The sequence below is a fragment of the Molossus molossus genome, unplaced genomic scaffold (assembly GCF_014108415.1).
Source record: "Molossus molossus isolate mMolMol1 unplaced genomic scaffold, mMolMol1.p scaffold_m16_p_1, whole genome shotgun sequence".
In the NCBI taxonomy this organism is placed as follows: Eukaryota; Metazoa; Chordata; class Mammalia; order Chiroptera; family Molossidae; genus Molossus; species Molossus molossus.
Window position 1 is genome coordinate 120,154,672 of NW_023425344.1, and position 16,998 is coordinate 120,171,669.

Genomic DNA, 16,998 nt, shown 5'->3' on the forward strand with positions numbered 1-16,998 from the left:
TCAATTTGTAACAATGAAAATATATCCTGCATATCAGATATTTACATTACGATTCATAAGAGTAGTAAAATTACAGCTATGAAGTAGCAACAAAAATAATTTTATGGTTGGGGGTCACCACAACATGAGGAACTGTATTAAAGGGTCGCAGTATTAGGAAGGTTGAGAACCACTGGCTTAGAGTGTCAGCCTGAGGACTGAAGGGTCTCGGGTTTGATACCTGGGTTGCAGGTTCGATCCCTGGCCCTGGTCGGGCTTATGCCGGAGGCAACCAACAAATGTGTCTCTCTTGGATTGATGTTTTTCTCTCTCCCTCCCTCCCTTCCACTCCATCTAAAAGTCAATGGAAAAATATCCTCAGGTGAGGATAAAAAAACCACATATCTGGTCCTGGCCAGTTTGGCTCAGCCATTAGAGCGTCAGTCCGTGGACCAATGAGTCATGGGTTCAATTCTGATCAAGGGCATGTACTTCAGATGCAGTTCAGTCCCTGGCCCTGGTCAGGGTCATGCGGGAGGCAGCCAGTTGATGTGTCTCTCTCACCTCTCTCTCTCTCTCTCTCTCTCTCTCTCTCTCTCTCTCTCTCTCTCTGAAGATAAATGGAAAAATATCCTCGGGTGAGGATTAAATACACACACACACACACACACACACACACACATCTCTGAGGGTTACTTCAAACATGCAAGGGAGAAAGTTGCTTCTACTATAATCATTGAATCTGTAAGAACTTAGACCTAGCAGAGGCCATCCACAGCCTCTGGCTCCAGGCTGGTTGGCCAGGCCCAGCTGTAGAGGTAAAGGTTTCTAGGTAGCCTCTGCCACCCACCCTTTCCCCCAGTGGCCAGACTGTGGCATTCCCCAATATGGCTTACAGAGTTTCAGACTGTCAGAGCTGTGGGAAAACATCTACCCAACTCCCGCCCTCACGCAGATGGGAGAACTGACATCCAAAGGGAGGAAGGGCTCTTCACTTGCAAGTCAAGTTACTAGAACTCTGATCTTCTCAACTCTCTTTGCCTTGGCTTGTCCTTGGGAGCCTTAAACTGAATTTTAATCATTGTAGATGAAGCTTACCACATACACTAGGGCTCTTAGCTGGGCTGGCCAATACCATTTTTAGATTGGTTATCTTTTACTTTATGAAAATGATGCATTCCAGTAAAGGTGACTTCAAATAAATCTTTTGAATGAAATCTATGCTGTGCTCTTTAGAACTGTACTTCTACAATTTTAGAGTATAGCAGTCTCTAGTAGAATAAACTTAAACCTCTGAGCCAGTTCCAGGACAGGTTTAGTAGGGGAAAGTGTAGGTAGAATCTCTAAGTTCAGATCTCAGCTCTGCTTCTGAGATTCTCTCAGCCTCAGATTTTTCATCTGTGAAATGGGGATAATGATATCGCCCTCACAGAGTCAATGTAGAGTGGCTGGTACTCAATAGTTGCTCAATGCAGAGCATTATAAATGATGATGCTGATGTATTAGTTAATGATAAGAATGATGGTGATGCTGGTGGTGGTAGTGGTGATGGTGATGACAATGGTGATAATGGTGATGGTGGTGGTGGTAATGGTAAGATGGTGATGGTAGAGATAATTCTTACTGAGGTGTCCAGAATCTCCCTCTCATTGGGTATCTCCCAGGATCAGGGAGGACTGGTTCCAACTTGACAAGTCTGGTGTGAGAGGTGCTGGGCATTCTGTAAAATGAAGCTTTGCTCCATATTGTGAGTTTTGATCAGGAAGGTAAGCTGGTTCCGGAAGCAGGTGCTAAGGGCATGCTCCCAGGGTACAAACACCGTCTGTCTTCCCTTGAGATACATCCCCTTTCCCTGGGAGTCAAGCACTCGGGAATGAAGAGGCACGTGGAGATGGACGATCTTGGAGACAGGAAGTCCTGAGTGCCCCATCCCTAAGTGCTCCCCGCACCAGCGCTCCTCGTCCCTGAGCCTGCTCTGTTTTTTCCAGACAACTTACTATCTCTAGCAGACATTATTATTTACTATTTTCTATGCTTATTTTTGTATGTCTTCACTAGAAGATAAGTTGTTGTTGTTTTTTATCCTCACCGGAGGACATTTTTGCAATTATCTTGAGATAGAGCGGGAGGGAGAGAGGGGGAAACATCAATGTGAGAGAAGCACATTGAGTGGCTGCCACCCATATGACCCCAACCAGGGCCGGGGACACACTGCAACCAAGGTACGTGCCCCTCGCAGGAACCAAACCCGGGCTTCTCTGGTCCGCATGCCAATGCTCCAACCGCTGAACCAGACTGGGCAGGGCTAGAAGATAAGTTTTAAGAGGACAAGAATCTTTGGTTCAGTGCTGTATTCCAAATGCCTAAAATAGTGCCAACACACAGCCGATGCTCAATAAATATTTTCTAAAAGGGAAAAATCAATGGCTGCTTTTGTTCCCCAGGACAGGCCCAGCTTCCTAGCTTATGACTTGATTTCTCCTCAAACAAAAACAGAGAAGGGTGGGGTGTAGCCCTTGAGAGCTCAGCATGTAGGCTTTCCTAGCTGGGACTGTGGACGGGAGGTGGCAGTGCCCAGCCCAGGGGTCAGTCCCTGAAATGGCTATGGCCTTCAGAGGACCTCAACCCTGGGTCCCTGCATACCTGCTGAACAAGGAGGCTGAAGGTAGAGGAGAAGACCCTGGACTTGGAATTGAAGGTCTTGAGTGTGGGGTTTAATGAAGAGGGCAGTTATGCCCTGATACTGTCAGCTGAGAACCCCCTGCAGGCCAGCTCTGGGGCAGGGGTTCAGATGCAGGTAAATGATGGGGACCCCCTCCCTGCCTGCTCTGCTGTCACCGATGTCATTGAGCAGCAGCATCCTGACCAGAGCATCACCCTCACCAGGAATAAGCTTGTCTTTACTTTGCCCAAAGGTACAAAGTAAGGGTCGGGGTTGAGGGAGAGAAGGACCCTGAAACTTCTGCCCCAGCCCCTGGCAAGAACCCCAGGGAGCCTCAGGAGGACTGAGAGGGGTAGGGTCAGAGTCTAAATGGAATTCTGAAGTTCTGCCTGTGTGACCTGAGGCAAATGCTAGCCCTCTGTGAACCCCTGCCTCCTTCAGTGTGACATGGGGATGCTAATGGTGGTCACATAGGGTCAGGTGAGGAAGATATGAAAGGATTAATGAGAAACGGCTTTGTGAATTTACATAAGCTGAGCACACAGCAGGTTTGAGGCTTGTCCTGACAGTGGATGACACCCTGAGTAACACAAGAACCGCACGCTGAGAGCTAAGCCCTGAGCAACACTGGACTATAGGTATGGGGGGTGGACAGAGAGGTTGAGACCAGACCCTGCCTTCAGGAAGTTTCTAGATCCTGTAGAATAATTTAGTAATCTGGAAGGAGCAGAAGATCCATGCCTAGACTGTGAGTCAATCTAGGCAGGCTTCCTGGAGGAAGAGGGATGTGAGGAAATGGAAAAACCACATCCCAAGCCTTTAGGTGACCAGAAATTAGAGAGATGCTGAACTCTTCCTTCAGGATGGTGGTAGAACCCAGGACCATCTCATGGGCTAGGAGCACTCCCCTCCCTACCTCATCATGGGCTTGGACAGGCCAACAGTAAAGGGAGGAGCCATGAGAAGGGCCTGAGAGGGGGTCACATGCAGGGAAATCTTACCCAAGTTTCCTGAGGCCCCTGCCTGTCTTCTTCATCCCCCGGGGGAGGCAGGGAGACCCCAGAGGCATCTCTGAGTTCCAAGTTTCTGCAAGAATGACAGGCAGCTGTGGGTAGAGGCCCCGAGGCTGGGTGGGGTCTCTGGCCAGGTGGCCCGACCTGGTGAGGGAGGCCATCTTCCCCACCTACCAGTGCCTAGACCATTCCTGCATGAACCTTTCTGCTCAGGGGCACCAGGACCTGTAGCGCTACTGCAGCAACCTGGCTCTGCTCCAGGCCAGCGAGAACCCCACTGGCTGCCACTGTAGGGGGCCTGGCCTACAGTGTGGCCTTCTATGTGCACGGGCCTTTTCAGCCTTCGGAGGCTGACTGTCCTCTGGAGACAGAACTGATGTCACCAAGCCCAGCTGCCCAGGCTGCAGGTAGGTGTCTCCTGGGTCCAAGCTCAGGTTCTGGCATAAATGACTCCCCAGTAAGAAGACCCAACTTCTCTGATAGGCCTGACTGTCCCCTCCCTCACTGAACAGAGCAGCAGAGCATCCCGAGGCTGCCTGCCTCATATATTCAGTTCTGGAGAACATGCCTTCTAAGGATGGAGACAGGGAGTCCTAGTTTAAAGGGAGAGACAGAAATAGTGCAAAGGCCACTCAAAGCAAAGACACTGCTAGCAGGTATTTCTTTTGCCCAGAAGGTGAGTGTCCCTGTAGACCCTTCAGTTCCTAACTCAATCTCATACATTCTCACCAGGTTTTGAAGGACGCCATGAAAACCTTATTGTGGCCCCTAGGCAAGCATCTCTGTGCACCTACACTCAAACCCATTCACTTCCCACCACAGCCAGTAGGGACTCAGCTCTGAACCAGGACCCTGGCAGCTTCAGGCCCAGGTGAGGGAGTCTTGCTCTTGTCCAAGTTGTAGGAGAGTCCCCGGTATGGCTGCATCCTGCAACCAGGCATGTGTCTGATGGGCCTTACAGCCAGTATAGGTGGGAGCTAGTAGAGCAAGTAGCAGCCCTTTCAGAGGTAGAGAAACAGGCTCATCCCCAAGGATGCTTGATCCCATTTAATGCCAACAATATATCCTGGGGATCTTAGTACACACAGTGCATGGAATCCAAAGCTAGGTAAGTCTCTGGGCTGAGGTGCCACCTGGCTTGAAGACAGTCAGACACAGTGTGGGCATTGTGTGGTCCTAGAAGAAATGTCCAGTTTTGGAGCCTAGGAAAGAATTATCAGAAGAGATTTTATTTAAGATGAAATTTTCATTCATTCGTTCATTCCTCACTTATCCATCCATTCGTCCCATCGAATAATTTTTAAGTGCCGACTTTGTCAGACCTCACTTAAGGATGACAGTTCTGGGCATTCCAAGAGGAGGAACCAGAATAAGTTGGCTGAGGGGAAGGAAAGGTTTTGGCTGGCAGCAGGAGAAAGAGCCAATGTTGAAACCAAAAGTTTACAATAAAAAGTGTCTGGCTCTCCTTCCTGTCTCCCAGCAACACATTGACAGGGGATGAAGTGGAGCCCGGAGTGGTGAGCTGAGTCAGGCTGGGAGAGAGAGGTTGGGTGGGAGACAGTGGAAGGAATCAGGGTACAGTGAAAAAAGAGTGAGGTGGATATCCAGTTCAAGAGGCAGTTGGGGACCTCCAGAGAGGTTTGTGTAGGAGAAAGATGGGATCTGAGCTGTGGTTTAGACAGGTGTCTGGCAGTATGTGCTAAGAAAACTGGAAGGACAGACCTGAGACCCAGAGACCAGTTTCTCTGTTCCTATATGCCATCCTATTCCTATATGCCATGTGTTTCCTCAGACTCACGCTCCCTGACTTCAGGGCCTGTCCAAGAGTTTGTCACAGGGCTAGATATGCAAAAGGCTCAGGGCTCAGGGAGAAGCGATCCTCTGCTCTCCAGGTCCCAGCATGCCTGGCACCCCAAGCCAGAGGCCCCAGCTTTGCAGGTTGCAGTTCTGAATGCAAGTGAGGAAGGGGCGGGACTGCTTTAGGAAAGGGGGCTGAGACATGGCTGAGCCATGCTGGCAGCTCTAATTTCTGTTATTTAATGCCATCATCTCCCTGCCATTCTCCCTCTTAAAGTGTCATATGTCTGCTTCTAGCAAGACAAGAAAATGGCTGTAAGGGAGAGGAAAATTGCTTCTCTCGTGTGTGTGTGTGTGTGTGTGTGTGTGTGAGAGAGTGTGAGTGAGAGAGAGAGAGAGAGAGAGAGAGAGAGAGAGATACAGGCCAGCAGCTGGGCAGGAGAGACAATGGCAGGGTCCTTGAAGGAGAACAGAGCTGCTGCTTCCAGCTCAGGTGGACTCATCCAGCTGTTCCGCCTGAAGAACGCAGGCACCTGCCTAGGGTCTTGATTTGGAGACTCACGGACACAGCTGGAAGGACAGCAGCAAGACCAAGACAGGGCTGTCGGTGAGGGGCGAGGCCACAAGTTGTCCTTCTGGCATGTGACCAGCTCTCTGGGAAAGTCAACATGGCCTAGAACCACGGGGACCCTTGAAACCACCCTCCCTCCCCTCTTCATAGATGGAAAATGAAGCTCAGGAGGAAAGGACTTAAGTCAGACCTTTTTAGTTCTCAACTGAAGAGTAGGACAGAGGCCCTGGCCGGGTAGCTCAGCTGGTTAGAGCTTCATCCGGATACACTAAGGTTGCAGGCTCAATCCTTGGTCAGGTCACATACAAGAATCAACCAAGTAATGCATAAATAAGTGGAACAACAAATCTCTCTCTCTCTCCAAAAATCAATAAGTTTTTAAAAATAAAGAAAAGGAAAAAGGGAGCTGAAGAGGGGAGGTGTTGAGAAGAAAAGACAATGGCAGGAAGGCTGGAGAGAGGAGCAAACTTGAGCCGAGTAAGGCCAGGAAAAGACTTCTGGGTTCCAGATGCAAATGAGTAGGCTCAAGGCCACCTCCTCCAGGAATACTTCTCTGCACTGATTTTTGTCCCTTCCAAACTATCCCGTCCTGTCTGTATCAGGTATTTCAACTAGTGAATCTATTTGGTTTAGAACTTTATTGTAAGCTCACAAGTTCAACTGGTGTCATTTTTTAAAACCAGAACTGCCAGTGGTCATGTGATGAGGGATGAGGTAAGGGTGGGGCAGGGGCTCCAGACCTGGGGATTAGGAATGCAATGATCCAGAGGGAGTAGGGAGCAGATCAGTGTGAGTTTCGGTGACTAACTTAGAATCTGAATCACTTACTTTGCGTCATAGCCATGGCCCACAGGTTAAATAGCCCTGAATGGCCATGCCAGTGCTGCCCACAGACTTCCTAAATCCTGGAGACTCCACTGGTACAATCAATTCTGAGCTAACATGATATGGACAGTGAACAACCACTCATCTCTGGTCCCCAAGTTTCCTCCTTTGTGTGTGTGTGTGTGTGTGTGTGTGTGTGTGTGTGTGTGTGTTGGGAAGTCGAGGGGGTGGTGAAGGGCATTCTCCCCATAAATATCCCAGCATGTACACTCCAGACTCCAGGATAAGATCACTCCCTCAGCCCCAGACCCAGAAATGGGGATACTGGGGCATGCAGGCAGGAGCTGCAGGAAAAGCTTATTCTGCACAGGAGGGAAGTAACTCCAGGTTCTCTGCCAATTGCACAGGGTGCTCAGTGGCTTCCTTTGGGGCAGAGCTTCTTCCAAATTAGTTGTGTTCCCTGATGTTGCCTCCTTCCCCTCTTGGCAGGTTTAAGACCACATGGCTGCCCTGGCTGGTTTGGCTCAGCAGTTGAAGTGTCGAACCACGGACCAATGAGTCACGGGTTCGATTCTGGTCAAGAGCATGTACCTCAGTTGAGGGCTCCTTCCGGCCCTGGTTGGGTCCTACAGGAGGCAACCAATTGATGTGGCTCTATCACATCAATGTCTCTCTCCCCCCCCCCCCCCGCCTCCCTCCCTCTCTCTGTTCCACTCTAACTGATAATAAGTGGAAAAATTTCCTCAGGTGAGGAATAAAAAAAAAGACCACATTGCTGCCCCATCCCAGCATCCTAGAGGCGCTTCTTCCTGGGGTAAGAGGAGTTTATCTGACCAGAATGAGGGTGGCCTGTCCCGTGCTGGGCAGAGGGGTCCCTAAGGATGTAAAAAGCAGGAAGATGCTGGCCAAAGTCTGGCTGCTGGCCAGCTGGGGTGAATCCCACTCAATTCTTTTAAGAGAGAATGAGATGGCCTGGGAAATTGGGGGGCGGGCAGGGGGAGGCCACAACAGCCCTGGGCCTGGAGCTGCAGGGCCTCAGGGGTCACATTCCTCCTGGCACCTCCCTCACCTCTCTAAGACGTCCTGAAGGGTTAAGCTCAATCTCCCACAAGCAGAGCCCTTTCAGAGGGAATCTTTGGTCTGGAAATGAAAGGGGTAGGAGAGAACAGTGGAGAACTAATCATAGTGAAGTACCAGCCATAGTTATAAGAAATGTTGAACATCCTTGCTCTGCTAATGGTGATTACTTTGTTCTGATTAAAGAAAGCACTTTCTGGCCTGGCTGGGAGCTGCACATCCTGGGAGCTTACCTTGGGAATGCTGTCCATTCTCCCTACCTGAGAGTTGCCCGCCCTCATCATGGACAGACTAACAACCCTGGAGTCATGGAGGCCGTGCACTGGAGACAGCCCACATCCCCCCGCCAGCACTACTTCCCCATGCTTGTAAACGGTAACCGTTTTTGCCCAGTGTTTTTCCCTTTGCCTACTTCCCCAACCATTTTACCCACTGGCATTCCCTTTGCCTACGTCCCCATGTAATACCCAATGTAAGCCATCAGCTATGGAGGGAATACAGAGCAGATTTTTGCAGGATGACCTGGCTTCCCTCCCATACTGCCAGTAATATTGGAATAAACACTCATATATGATTCAACCTTGTCTCTGCTTAATTGGCTCCAGTAGTGACAGGCAGCCAGGACCCATTTGTTGTCCAGTTTCAGAAATTCGCAGTGATGAAATTTCTGGAAACATGAAGTTAAAATTCCCTTGCTTGTAGCTCTGGCAGTCATCGTGAGGGTTCACCTTGGCCCTGGAGCTCCCTCCCACACAGAGGAGCAGAGGAGGAGGAGAGAGTGGTGGGCTCCTCCCCCACTCCCCCTGGCATTCACCTCTTCCAAATAATCACACTTTTGTTTCACTGAAACCATTATGTTTCCCAGGAGCCTTTTAAACGGTGCTTTCAAGGGTCTCTTTTATTCTTTCCATTTAAAACACCTTTTTTTTTTTTTTTACCCTGGAGGGGAAAAAAAGAAAAAGCTTATAAAGCAATCACCCAAATGCTGAGCACTGGGCTCTAAGCCTGTGGATTCTAATTGTGGCTTTGGTTCCAACAGGCTGGGGGCTTTCATTAAGGAGAAGCGGAGAACGGAGCAGTCAGTGACTTGCCTAGCGCCCCTCAGCCCTGTCCCTAAACCTCCATTTCTGAGTCTCTCTCCCTTTGTTCCCTCCCTCACTTCCCCACTCCCTCTTCCACTCTGCTCGCTGATTCTCTCTGGTCCTAAGTCTGGCTGGAGCTCGGAGTCTGCACTCTCCCAGCCCCAGACACGCTTCTTCCTTGGGCCAACCCACTCCAGGTCCTCCCTCCCCTCCCCTCTTTCCTCAGCTTTTAAATTCATTATGCCTTTTATTGTTTCCTATTGCACACATGATTACTATTGCCCTGGAGACTGGACTGGTGCGAGCAGGGAAGAGCATACAGCTTTACCTCCCGATTCACCTCAGGGTGGTGGTGGGGAGCTGGCCTGGCTGGGGAGCTGGGCACTTTTTTGGTCAGGCCCCTTTACCTCAGTGCCTGACCTTCTTTGTGGGTGTCTGCTTCCAGTCCTGTACCGCCTCCTCTTCTGCAGCTCCCCGCCCTCTGGTGGTGGAGGGGAATGCCTCCGCCCATTTCACAGGCAGGGTACCTGAGGCTGTGGAAGGCGGTGCTTGGACTGCTACCATCAGGTGGTGAGAGACGGTGAGAATTGGTTGGGTCAGGACTGCTCCCCCCTCCCCCGCTGATGCCCTGGTCCCTCTGCTTTGAGACTCCAGTTTTTGCCCCTCCTCCTTTCCTATGCTTCATCAAATGCAGAGGATATGAACGGGTCAGTTCCTCCTTGCCAATGAGGCAGTTTTATGGGCTTTAGAAAAACACTCCAATTGTTCCCTCAATTACCCAGTGGATTGAATATATTAATCTCTCTCCTAACTGAGTGAAAATATCGGCTGCCACCCCTCCCCCAGACACCAACCTCCCTCCACTAGCACGTGCCGGGGAGCTGCTCCCAGCCTGTCCTCCTCCCCCCTCCTGGCCTCCAGCCCAGAGCAGGTCAGCCTGGGTCCAGGCAGCAGGCTTTTGCTGTGCCTAACAACACACACACACACACACACACACACACACACACACACACAATGGACAGCTGCTTTACATTTTTCTATCAATTTTTATTGATTTTTTTTTCTTTGCTGCTATCTGCAAGAGTCTTTTCTTTGAGTAAACTCAATCATGGGGGCAAAGAAGGGCAGGAGGGAGACTGTGGGTGGCTCCCCCTTGTGCTCCTGTGACAACTGCCTCCAGCTTAAACACACTCTGCCCCAGGCAGCTGAGCCCTGTTAAAAGCTACCTGAGGTTTCTCTTTGAAGCTCGATTTTCTTTTATTTCAGGGGAACAAAGGCACTGTCACCCACTCAGGGAGGGGTGCAGACCTGTCATCATGGAGGAGGGCTGAAGCTGGCAGGAGAGGCAGGGCAGGCTGGTGGGGAGTATGACCAGTCCTCTCAGGAAAAGAAAAGCCATCCCTAAATGTACCACAACTACCCTGCAGTCCTCCTGCTGTCCCCTCTTCCTCCTCAGTGGCATTGAAAGACATTCTGCCCCACGGGTCTCTGAAGGAGACTTCAGAAGGCCTTGGGCACAGTGGATAGACCTGAAATTACATAAATTGTGGGAGTCCCATATTTCTCTCCTTGTCCAAGCCTATTCTTTCACCCCTACCCTGCCTGATTTCCAAGTTGTCTACATACGTCTTTGGAGTCCTTTCAGGGCAGTGCCTGGAACTCAGCAGGTGGGGGGTAGGAGAGCTTTGGGGTTCAGCCAGCTTACAGTGAGAAGCAGGTGCACTGGGGTCAGGTAGACCTGGGTTCAGATCAGTCTCTGGCACTTAGTAGCTGTGTGACTTTGTGCAGGTTAGGTAACGTCCTTCAGCCTCCGTCTCCCCATCTACACTGTGGGGGAAAGCAATCCCTGTATCCTCTATTGCCAGGAGGGTGAAATTGAAAGGGGCGGGAGAGAATAAAAGAATAGAGAATGAATCATAGTGGGGCACCAGCCTTGTTATAAGAAATGTTAAACATCCTTGCTCTATTAATCGTGATTGCTTTGTTCTGATTAAAGAAAACCCATTGTGACCAGGCTGAGAGTTGTACACTTTGGGAGATTACCTCAGAAATTCTGTCCATTCTCCATATCTGAGAACAAGGGGCAACTGCTGACATCATGGAAAGGTTAATGACCCGGTTATTGGAGCATTGGAACCCCAGAGGTGACACACTGGCAACCACCTTTTGCAATCCCCAGCCCACATCCCTTCCCCGTGATTGTGATCGCCTGTAACCACTTTACCCATTTTTTTCTTTTTGCCTACCTGCCCTTTTCTTTCATAGTCTTTGTCTTTCTAGCCTTTATAAATGGCTGGCTAGCAAGGAGGGCAGAGCAGACTTTACGGGATGACCCGCTGCTCTCCCACACTGCTGGCAGCATTGAAATAAACGCTCATAAACGATTCAATCTTGTCTCTGCTTAATTGGCTCAAGTAGGGACAGGCAGCCTGGACCCATTTATTGTCTGGTTTGAAAATAAGCCAGCTTAGAGTAGTCCTGCCCTGCAAGAAGTGTTTATTAATGCTTGCCACTCTAGTAATGAGTTGAAATGTCTATATTGGGCAAAGCAGATGGGTCTGGGCTTCAGTTTCTGCATTTAGAAAATATGTTGTTTCTTTTTGCTTAGCCAGCCTCCCAGGGGAGAGCTGTTGAGAACTTGTGAGTCCAATTGTCTCTGGGGCTCAAGGGCCAGGTTGTGGGTGGGGAAGTCTGGCCCAGCCTGGATGCTAGTCTGGGAAGAGGCTCTGTTAGCAGATTGCTGTAACTGAGCATACCAGATGGCCCTGCGGCCCCTCCCAGGCTGCCTTCCCCACCCCACTCACATTTCCTGGAGGCCCTGTGTGTGAATATGCGGTGTGTGTGGTGAGGAGATGGGGAGAGAGGGGATGCCTGTATTTGCAGTCCTTCTAGCCGGCTCAGGCCCAGCACCAATGAGCGCCTGATGGACTCCAGGGGAGGGAACTATTGCGACCTTCTCATCTCTTGAAATTACCTTCATAATGAAAGAAGGAAGGGGATGGGGTGGGAGGGTCCAATTTTCATCACCTTTTGGGTCATCTCCCTCTTTTCTTCCTCATTTACACCCCTGGATGATGGATGTGCCCCAAGAGACACTACAGAACACAGCCACCCTCACAGATGCACAAATACACAGGACACATAATGCGTTTATGCTCATACCTACCACATCCTGGACAGAGACACTCAGTCACAAAGATAGCTTCACAGTGACTCACTGGTGGACACATATGGAGCACACACCATCCCACACACAGACCCTCACCTGCTTGGGTCCCTCCTGGCCTCCTGGCTTCATTCCCGTACAAACCCCTAAGTGCAACCTCTACCAAAAGAGGCTTTGGGAACTTGGTATGTGTGATGTATAAGGTGAAATTAAAACACCACGCAAAACCAATCTTTAATAATCAATCTTTAATAACAGTCTAAGAGCAGATCAGGATAGGCAGCGGGGAAGGAAGGCTGACAGCACCAGTCAGCCCGCCCTGGTCCTGTTGAGGTGGTTGGCCTGTCAAGAGTCAGCTGAAACACCCAAACCTGGGCCCTGAACTGGTTCTGAAGAGTACCTGGGCTCGGGATAGATGAGAATAAGTGGAGGATACCCCTCCATCTGGATCGAACAGCCTGCCCTGGGGTCCCATGGCCCAACCTCCATCAGCTCAGGGTGGTCATCCATCATCCATCCATCCATCATCCATCCATCATCCATCCATACATCCATACATCCATACATACATACATCCACATCCTCAGCACTAAGCCAGGTAGCTGTACACCCCAGCGTTTGGGGAACTGCCAAGCTGGGTAGGGAGAGGAAGTAGGAGGAGTTGGAAGACAATGAGTCTCCAAGCTGGCTCTGAGGGCTAGGGAAGCATGATAGGCATGAGCTAGGCGGCTGTAGAAAAACCGGTTCAAAAGACCCTGGTTTGGGATACCAATTCATGGTTGCATGCAAGCTATATGACTTGAAGCAAATCATTTACCTCCCTGGGCTTCAAGTTCCTCATCTGTACAATGGACAGAGCAGTGACTACTGACAGGGAGGTGAGAGGCTCAGCTAAGCAAGAGGCCGAGACATTGCTCAGTTCATTAAAACCCACCTCACGAATGTCAGGGGACATCTGAGCCCTGCCTCAAGGAACAGGTAGGGTTCTAGTAGAGACTGAGGAGAGAGATTTCAGGGGAGAAGGCAGTGGTATGGAAGCAAGAATGGAGAGGTATGTGAGGGGACAGCTGCTGGGAGAAAGAATGATGTGTAGAGAGACCTTTGTGGGGTGGGGAGTTGCAGGGATGCCAAGGGGGTGGAGGGTAGGTGCCAACTCCAGCTCTGAGTCCGCTGCCATTCCCTATTATCCCAGACTGCTCTGAGCCAGGCTGGCAAAAGGAAAGCCTACAGAGCCCATTGGCCTTCATATGGGTCTTGGGAGGGAGGTGGTCAGGGAAGCCTTGATGATGTCCATTTTCTGAAGCAGGAAATAAGCCTCTGGAGGAGGTGAACAGCTTCCTCTTGAGTCAAGAGCAAAGCCAGGCTGGAATCGAAGTCTCCGTCATATATTTTGGTTTTTCTGATAAGGTAGTCAACTCAGAGGTGGGAGTGACTTGTGGCAGTCTTTCCCAGGGAGACTCATATTTTAATGGGCTTTCTAGGCATTGTGAGAGGATCATGGGGAAGCAGTTTAGGGGAATGGACTTCTGTCTGGTGGTCGCATATCGTGCCAAGTCCAGTCAAGAAAGATTGCTCGATGTTAAGCCAACACTAACAAAGAGTGCTCAGTGTCCTGGCTGGTTTGGGAACAGGACTGAGGATGGGGTTGGGGCTGTCAATGTGTCAGAGTCCCCAGGCAAACCCTCTGGCCCACCAGAGTTGGCTGATGACACTGAGAAAAAAAAAGTTGCATAAATAACCCCAGAATGAAGCCCTTGCCCACCCTGAGGAGTAAGAGTGAGTTACAGCCAAAAAGTTGCAGTGAATAAACATGGACTATGGCTTGAATTCAGATCCTTGCTCTGCCTCATGCCAGGTGTTCTTGAGCAAGTCACTTCACTTCTCTGACCTTTTGTCTTCTCCTTTATAAAATGGGAATAATGATGCCTACTTTGTAGCGTTGTTGTGAGGATTAAATAATATGCTAGCCTGACTATAGTCCAGGAGCCCTTCCTGGAGGAGAGGGGATTCCAAAGACTTCCAGAATAGAGCCATGCTGGAGGTGGCAGTGGGACATACATCCACACTCATACTTAGCCCTGCAGGGGGTGTATTGATTCTTCTGCACAAGAAGTATTTGCTACGCCCAGACTCTTCCAGGCCTGCCTCTCAGAGCTCTCAGGAAGACAGAGCACAGTGAGACCATTGCAGTCATTGGATGTAGGAGGGGAAGTAGCTGGGCCTGCCCTGGGTGACAGGGTGACACCCCTGCCCTGCCACCTCCTGGCTGCGGAGGTTAACCTCCCTGTGCCTCCTTTCTTCATCTATAAAATGGAGGTGATGACAGAACTCCCCTGACACGATTGTTGAATTAAATGTGTAGTAAATTTAAATAATACATATACTCACAAAATATTAGCTATGATCATTATGCAGGGTGGATGGCAGCTTGCCAGATGGAAGAGTCTTGGAAGCCTAAATTCTAGGCAGAGGTAACAGCTTAGGCAAACACCCAGAGACTTGAGAGTGTGGTACTTGGGGGAGGTAAAGGGCGGTGAGTATGGGGACAGAGGAGGAGCCAGGCCATGGGGGCAAACCTGGGAGAGAGGGCTGAGCCTGCCCCCAACACACAGCCCAGCAGGAAGCCTGGTCCTGGAATCACGGTTGGGGGATAGTGGAGGCTCAGTAAAGCTGAGGTCCTCAGGGTGGGTACGGGGGGGGGGGGGGGGGGGGGGGATGGATATTATTTTAATCTTCCTCTTAAAGCATAATTGCTTTTTGTCAGCGGGTGTTCTGGAGACGCCTCCCCACGAGATCGCTTCCCAGGCTCCACTCCTCTAGGAGACAGGCAGGACCAGGCCAGCTCAGTGTTGCATTAATATGCTGCAAATGCGATTTCATGACCTCAAATGAGATTAGGGCCAGGGGCTCTGCTCTCTGGTAGAGATGAGGGCGGATAGAGTGGGCAAGGGGTCTAGCTGAGCAAGGAATCTGAGGGAGGGGTCAGGGATCCAGGCCTGAATGAGCAGTTTCCTGCAACTGGAGCTTCAAGGACCTGCTGGCTCCTTCCAGCTGCAGAACCAGCCCTGAGGCCTGAGGCTCTGTCCTGGGGATGGGGTGCTCTGGGCCATCTCCCCCACCCCAGAACTCCCCACAAGAAACCTCAGTAAAGGAGAGGGCTAAGATTACAAAGGCAGGCTCTGCAGTGGGATGGCCTGGGTCCAAAGTTTGGCTCTTCTGCTCCTGGTTGTGCCTGTTTTTTCTCATTTGTAAAGTGGGGACGACAGGAGTACCTACCTCTGCGTGGTTGTGAGACCTGTGTTAACGTGTGAAATACATACAATAGTACCTGGCGCATAGCAAGTGCTTGATCACTGTTAGTTGCTTCCATGAAGTGCAACACAGCAACTATTCATGCTTTAAAAGTGGGGGGAAGGCCCCTAATGGCTTGGACTGTGGAGAAGGGAAGGCTATTTGGGGAGCAGGTATCACTTGTCCCAGGCTGAAGTGGGGGCATCTGGGGAACTAGTAAGGAGAAAGGCATCTGATGTGTCATATCTCATTCACTCAAATGAGCAGCCGCCTGGCAGACTCTGTGCCAAGCAACAGCCCTGCCTGGAGGAGACAGGCAAACTTTTCTCTCCCAGAAAAGTCAGTGATTGGTCATGAGCCAGGGCACGGGGAAGCCCAGGGGCTGTGGATCCAGCACCCATGCGTGGGGTGGGGGCAGTGGGAGAAGCTTTCAGGGAAGATTTGCTGGTTGCTCCATTTGTGTCTTGAAGAAGCACCACAGATTATTTAGCCTGGCAGAGAAAGGACAGACCAGGCAGATGGAACAGCATATGTGAAGGTCAGAGGCTAGAAAGACCAGAGCCATGCAGGCACCACAGGCATGGAGCATGGCCGGAGAGCGGGTGTGAGGCAGGGATTGGCTGCAAAAAGGCAGGAGGGACTGTGTGAGCAGATCGAGAGGCCTGCAGGAGTCTCCTGAAGGCAGTGAGGCCTATTGCCGTGTTTAATGAAGCAGAGGAGTGACAGTTAGATTTGTGGGTTGGAAGAGCAGAGGTGCGGGAAGCAGTTGAGCCTACTGTCCACCCAGAACTTTCTGCCGAGTGGACCTCCCCACTCCACCTTGGCAGGGTGCTGCTTCTACCATCACCACCGCCCCCCATGCAAGAAAGGGCAGGTGGCTTTCATTACTTATCCCTTGTTAATGTTATCAATTTTGCAAAAGAAAAACTCCCAAAAGCCACTTTGCATCTTTAGCAAAATGATTCATGACATGACTATGGGACCTGGGCCGCTGCAAACAAGAGCTCTGGTTACCAAATGCTGAGAAGGCTCCTTCAACATGGCGATCAATGAATGTCCCTGCTGAGCAAATAAATGGACATGCTACCAGCCAAGAAGGAGAACAGTGTCACCCCAAGTCTCCTGTAGCAAAGCTGGGCCACAGGGCCTCCAGATTGGCACAAACTGGCATAAAAGTGAGGAGCTCACTTCAGTGCTGCCTGCCATGTGCCAGGTACCTGTTTTCTCACCTGGTCTCCGTGCCCGTGCCGGGTACGATTATCCTTGCCGCTTTGCAGATGAGGAATTGAGGCCCATGGGATCAAGGAATTTGCCCAGATGCTCTCTGAGAGGCCTGGCAGAGCCAGGGTTAAAGCTGAGCCTGGAGGATTTCAAAAGGTCATATCTTTTTGCTACCCCACATGACAGTGTTGTGCCAGACTGATCATTCCTAGTCTAGGTGCAGGAACAGGGTCGGGACTATCAAGTACAAATGACAACACATAGAGGCACATGCAGGATCTGATCAGATCACCTTTGCACAATAAGGGACCAAA

The 16,998-nt window shown here is 50.5% G+C and overlaps 1 protein-coding gene across 1 annotated transcript in view; it reads left to right on the forward strand.

The window, feature by feature from the left end:
• The first annotated feature begins 2,583 nt into the window (after window positions 1-2,583).
• The window catches only part of CCDC33 (coiled-coil domain containing 33), a 120,823-nt gene continuing 106,408 nt past the window's right edge, over window positions 2,584-16,998 (forward strand). The window contains 5 exon segments of the mRNA XM_036272295.1: window positions 2,584-2,631; window positions 2,633-2,901; window positions 3,725-3,797; window positions 3,799-3,945; window positions 3,947-4,040. Coding sequence (XP_036128188.1) covers window positions 2,584-2,631; window positions 2,633-2,901; window positions 3,725-3,797; window positions 3,799-3,945; window positions 3,947-4,040 — 631 coding nt within the window.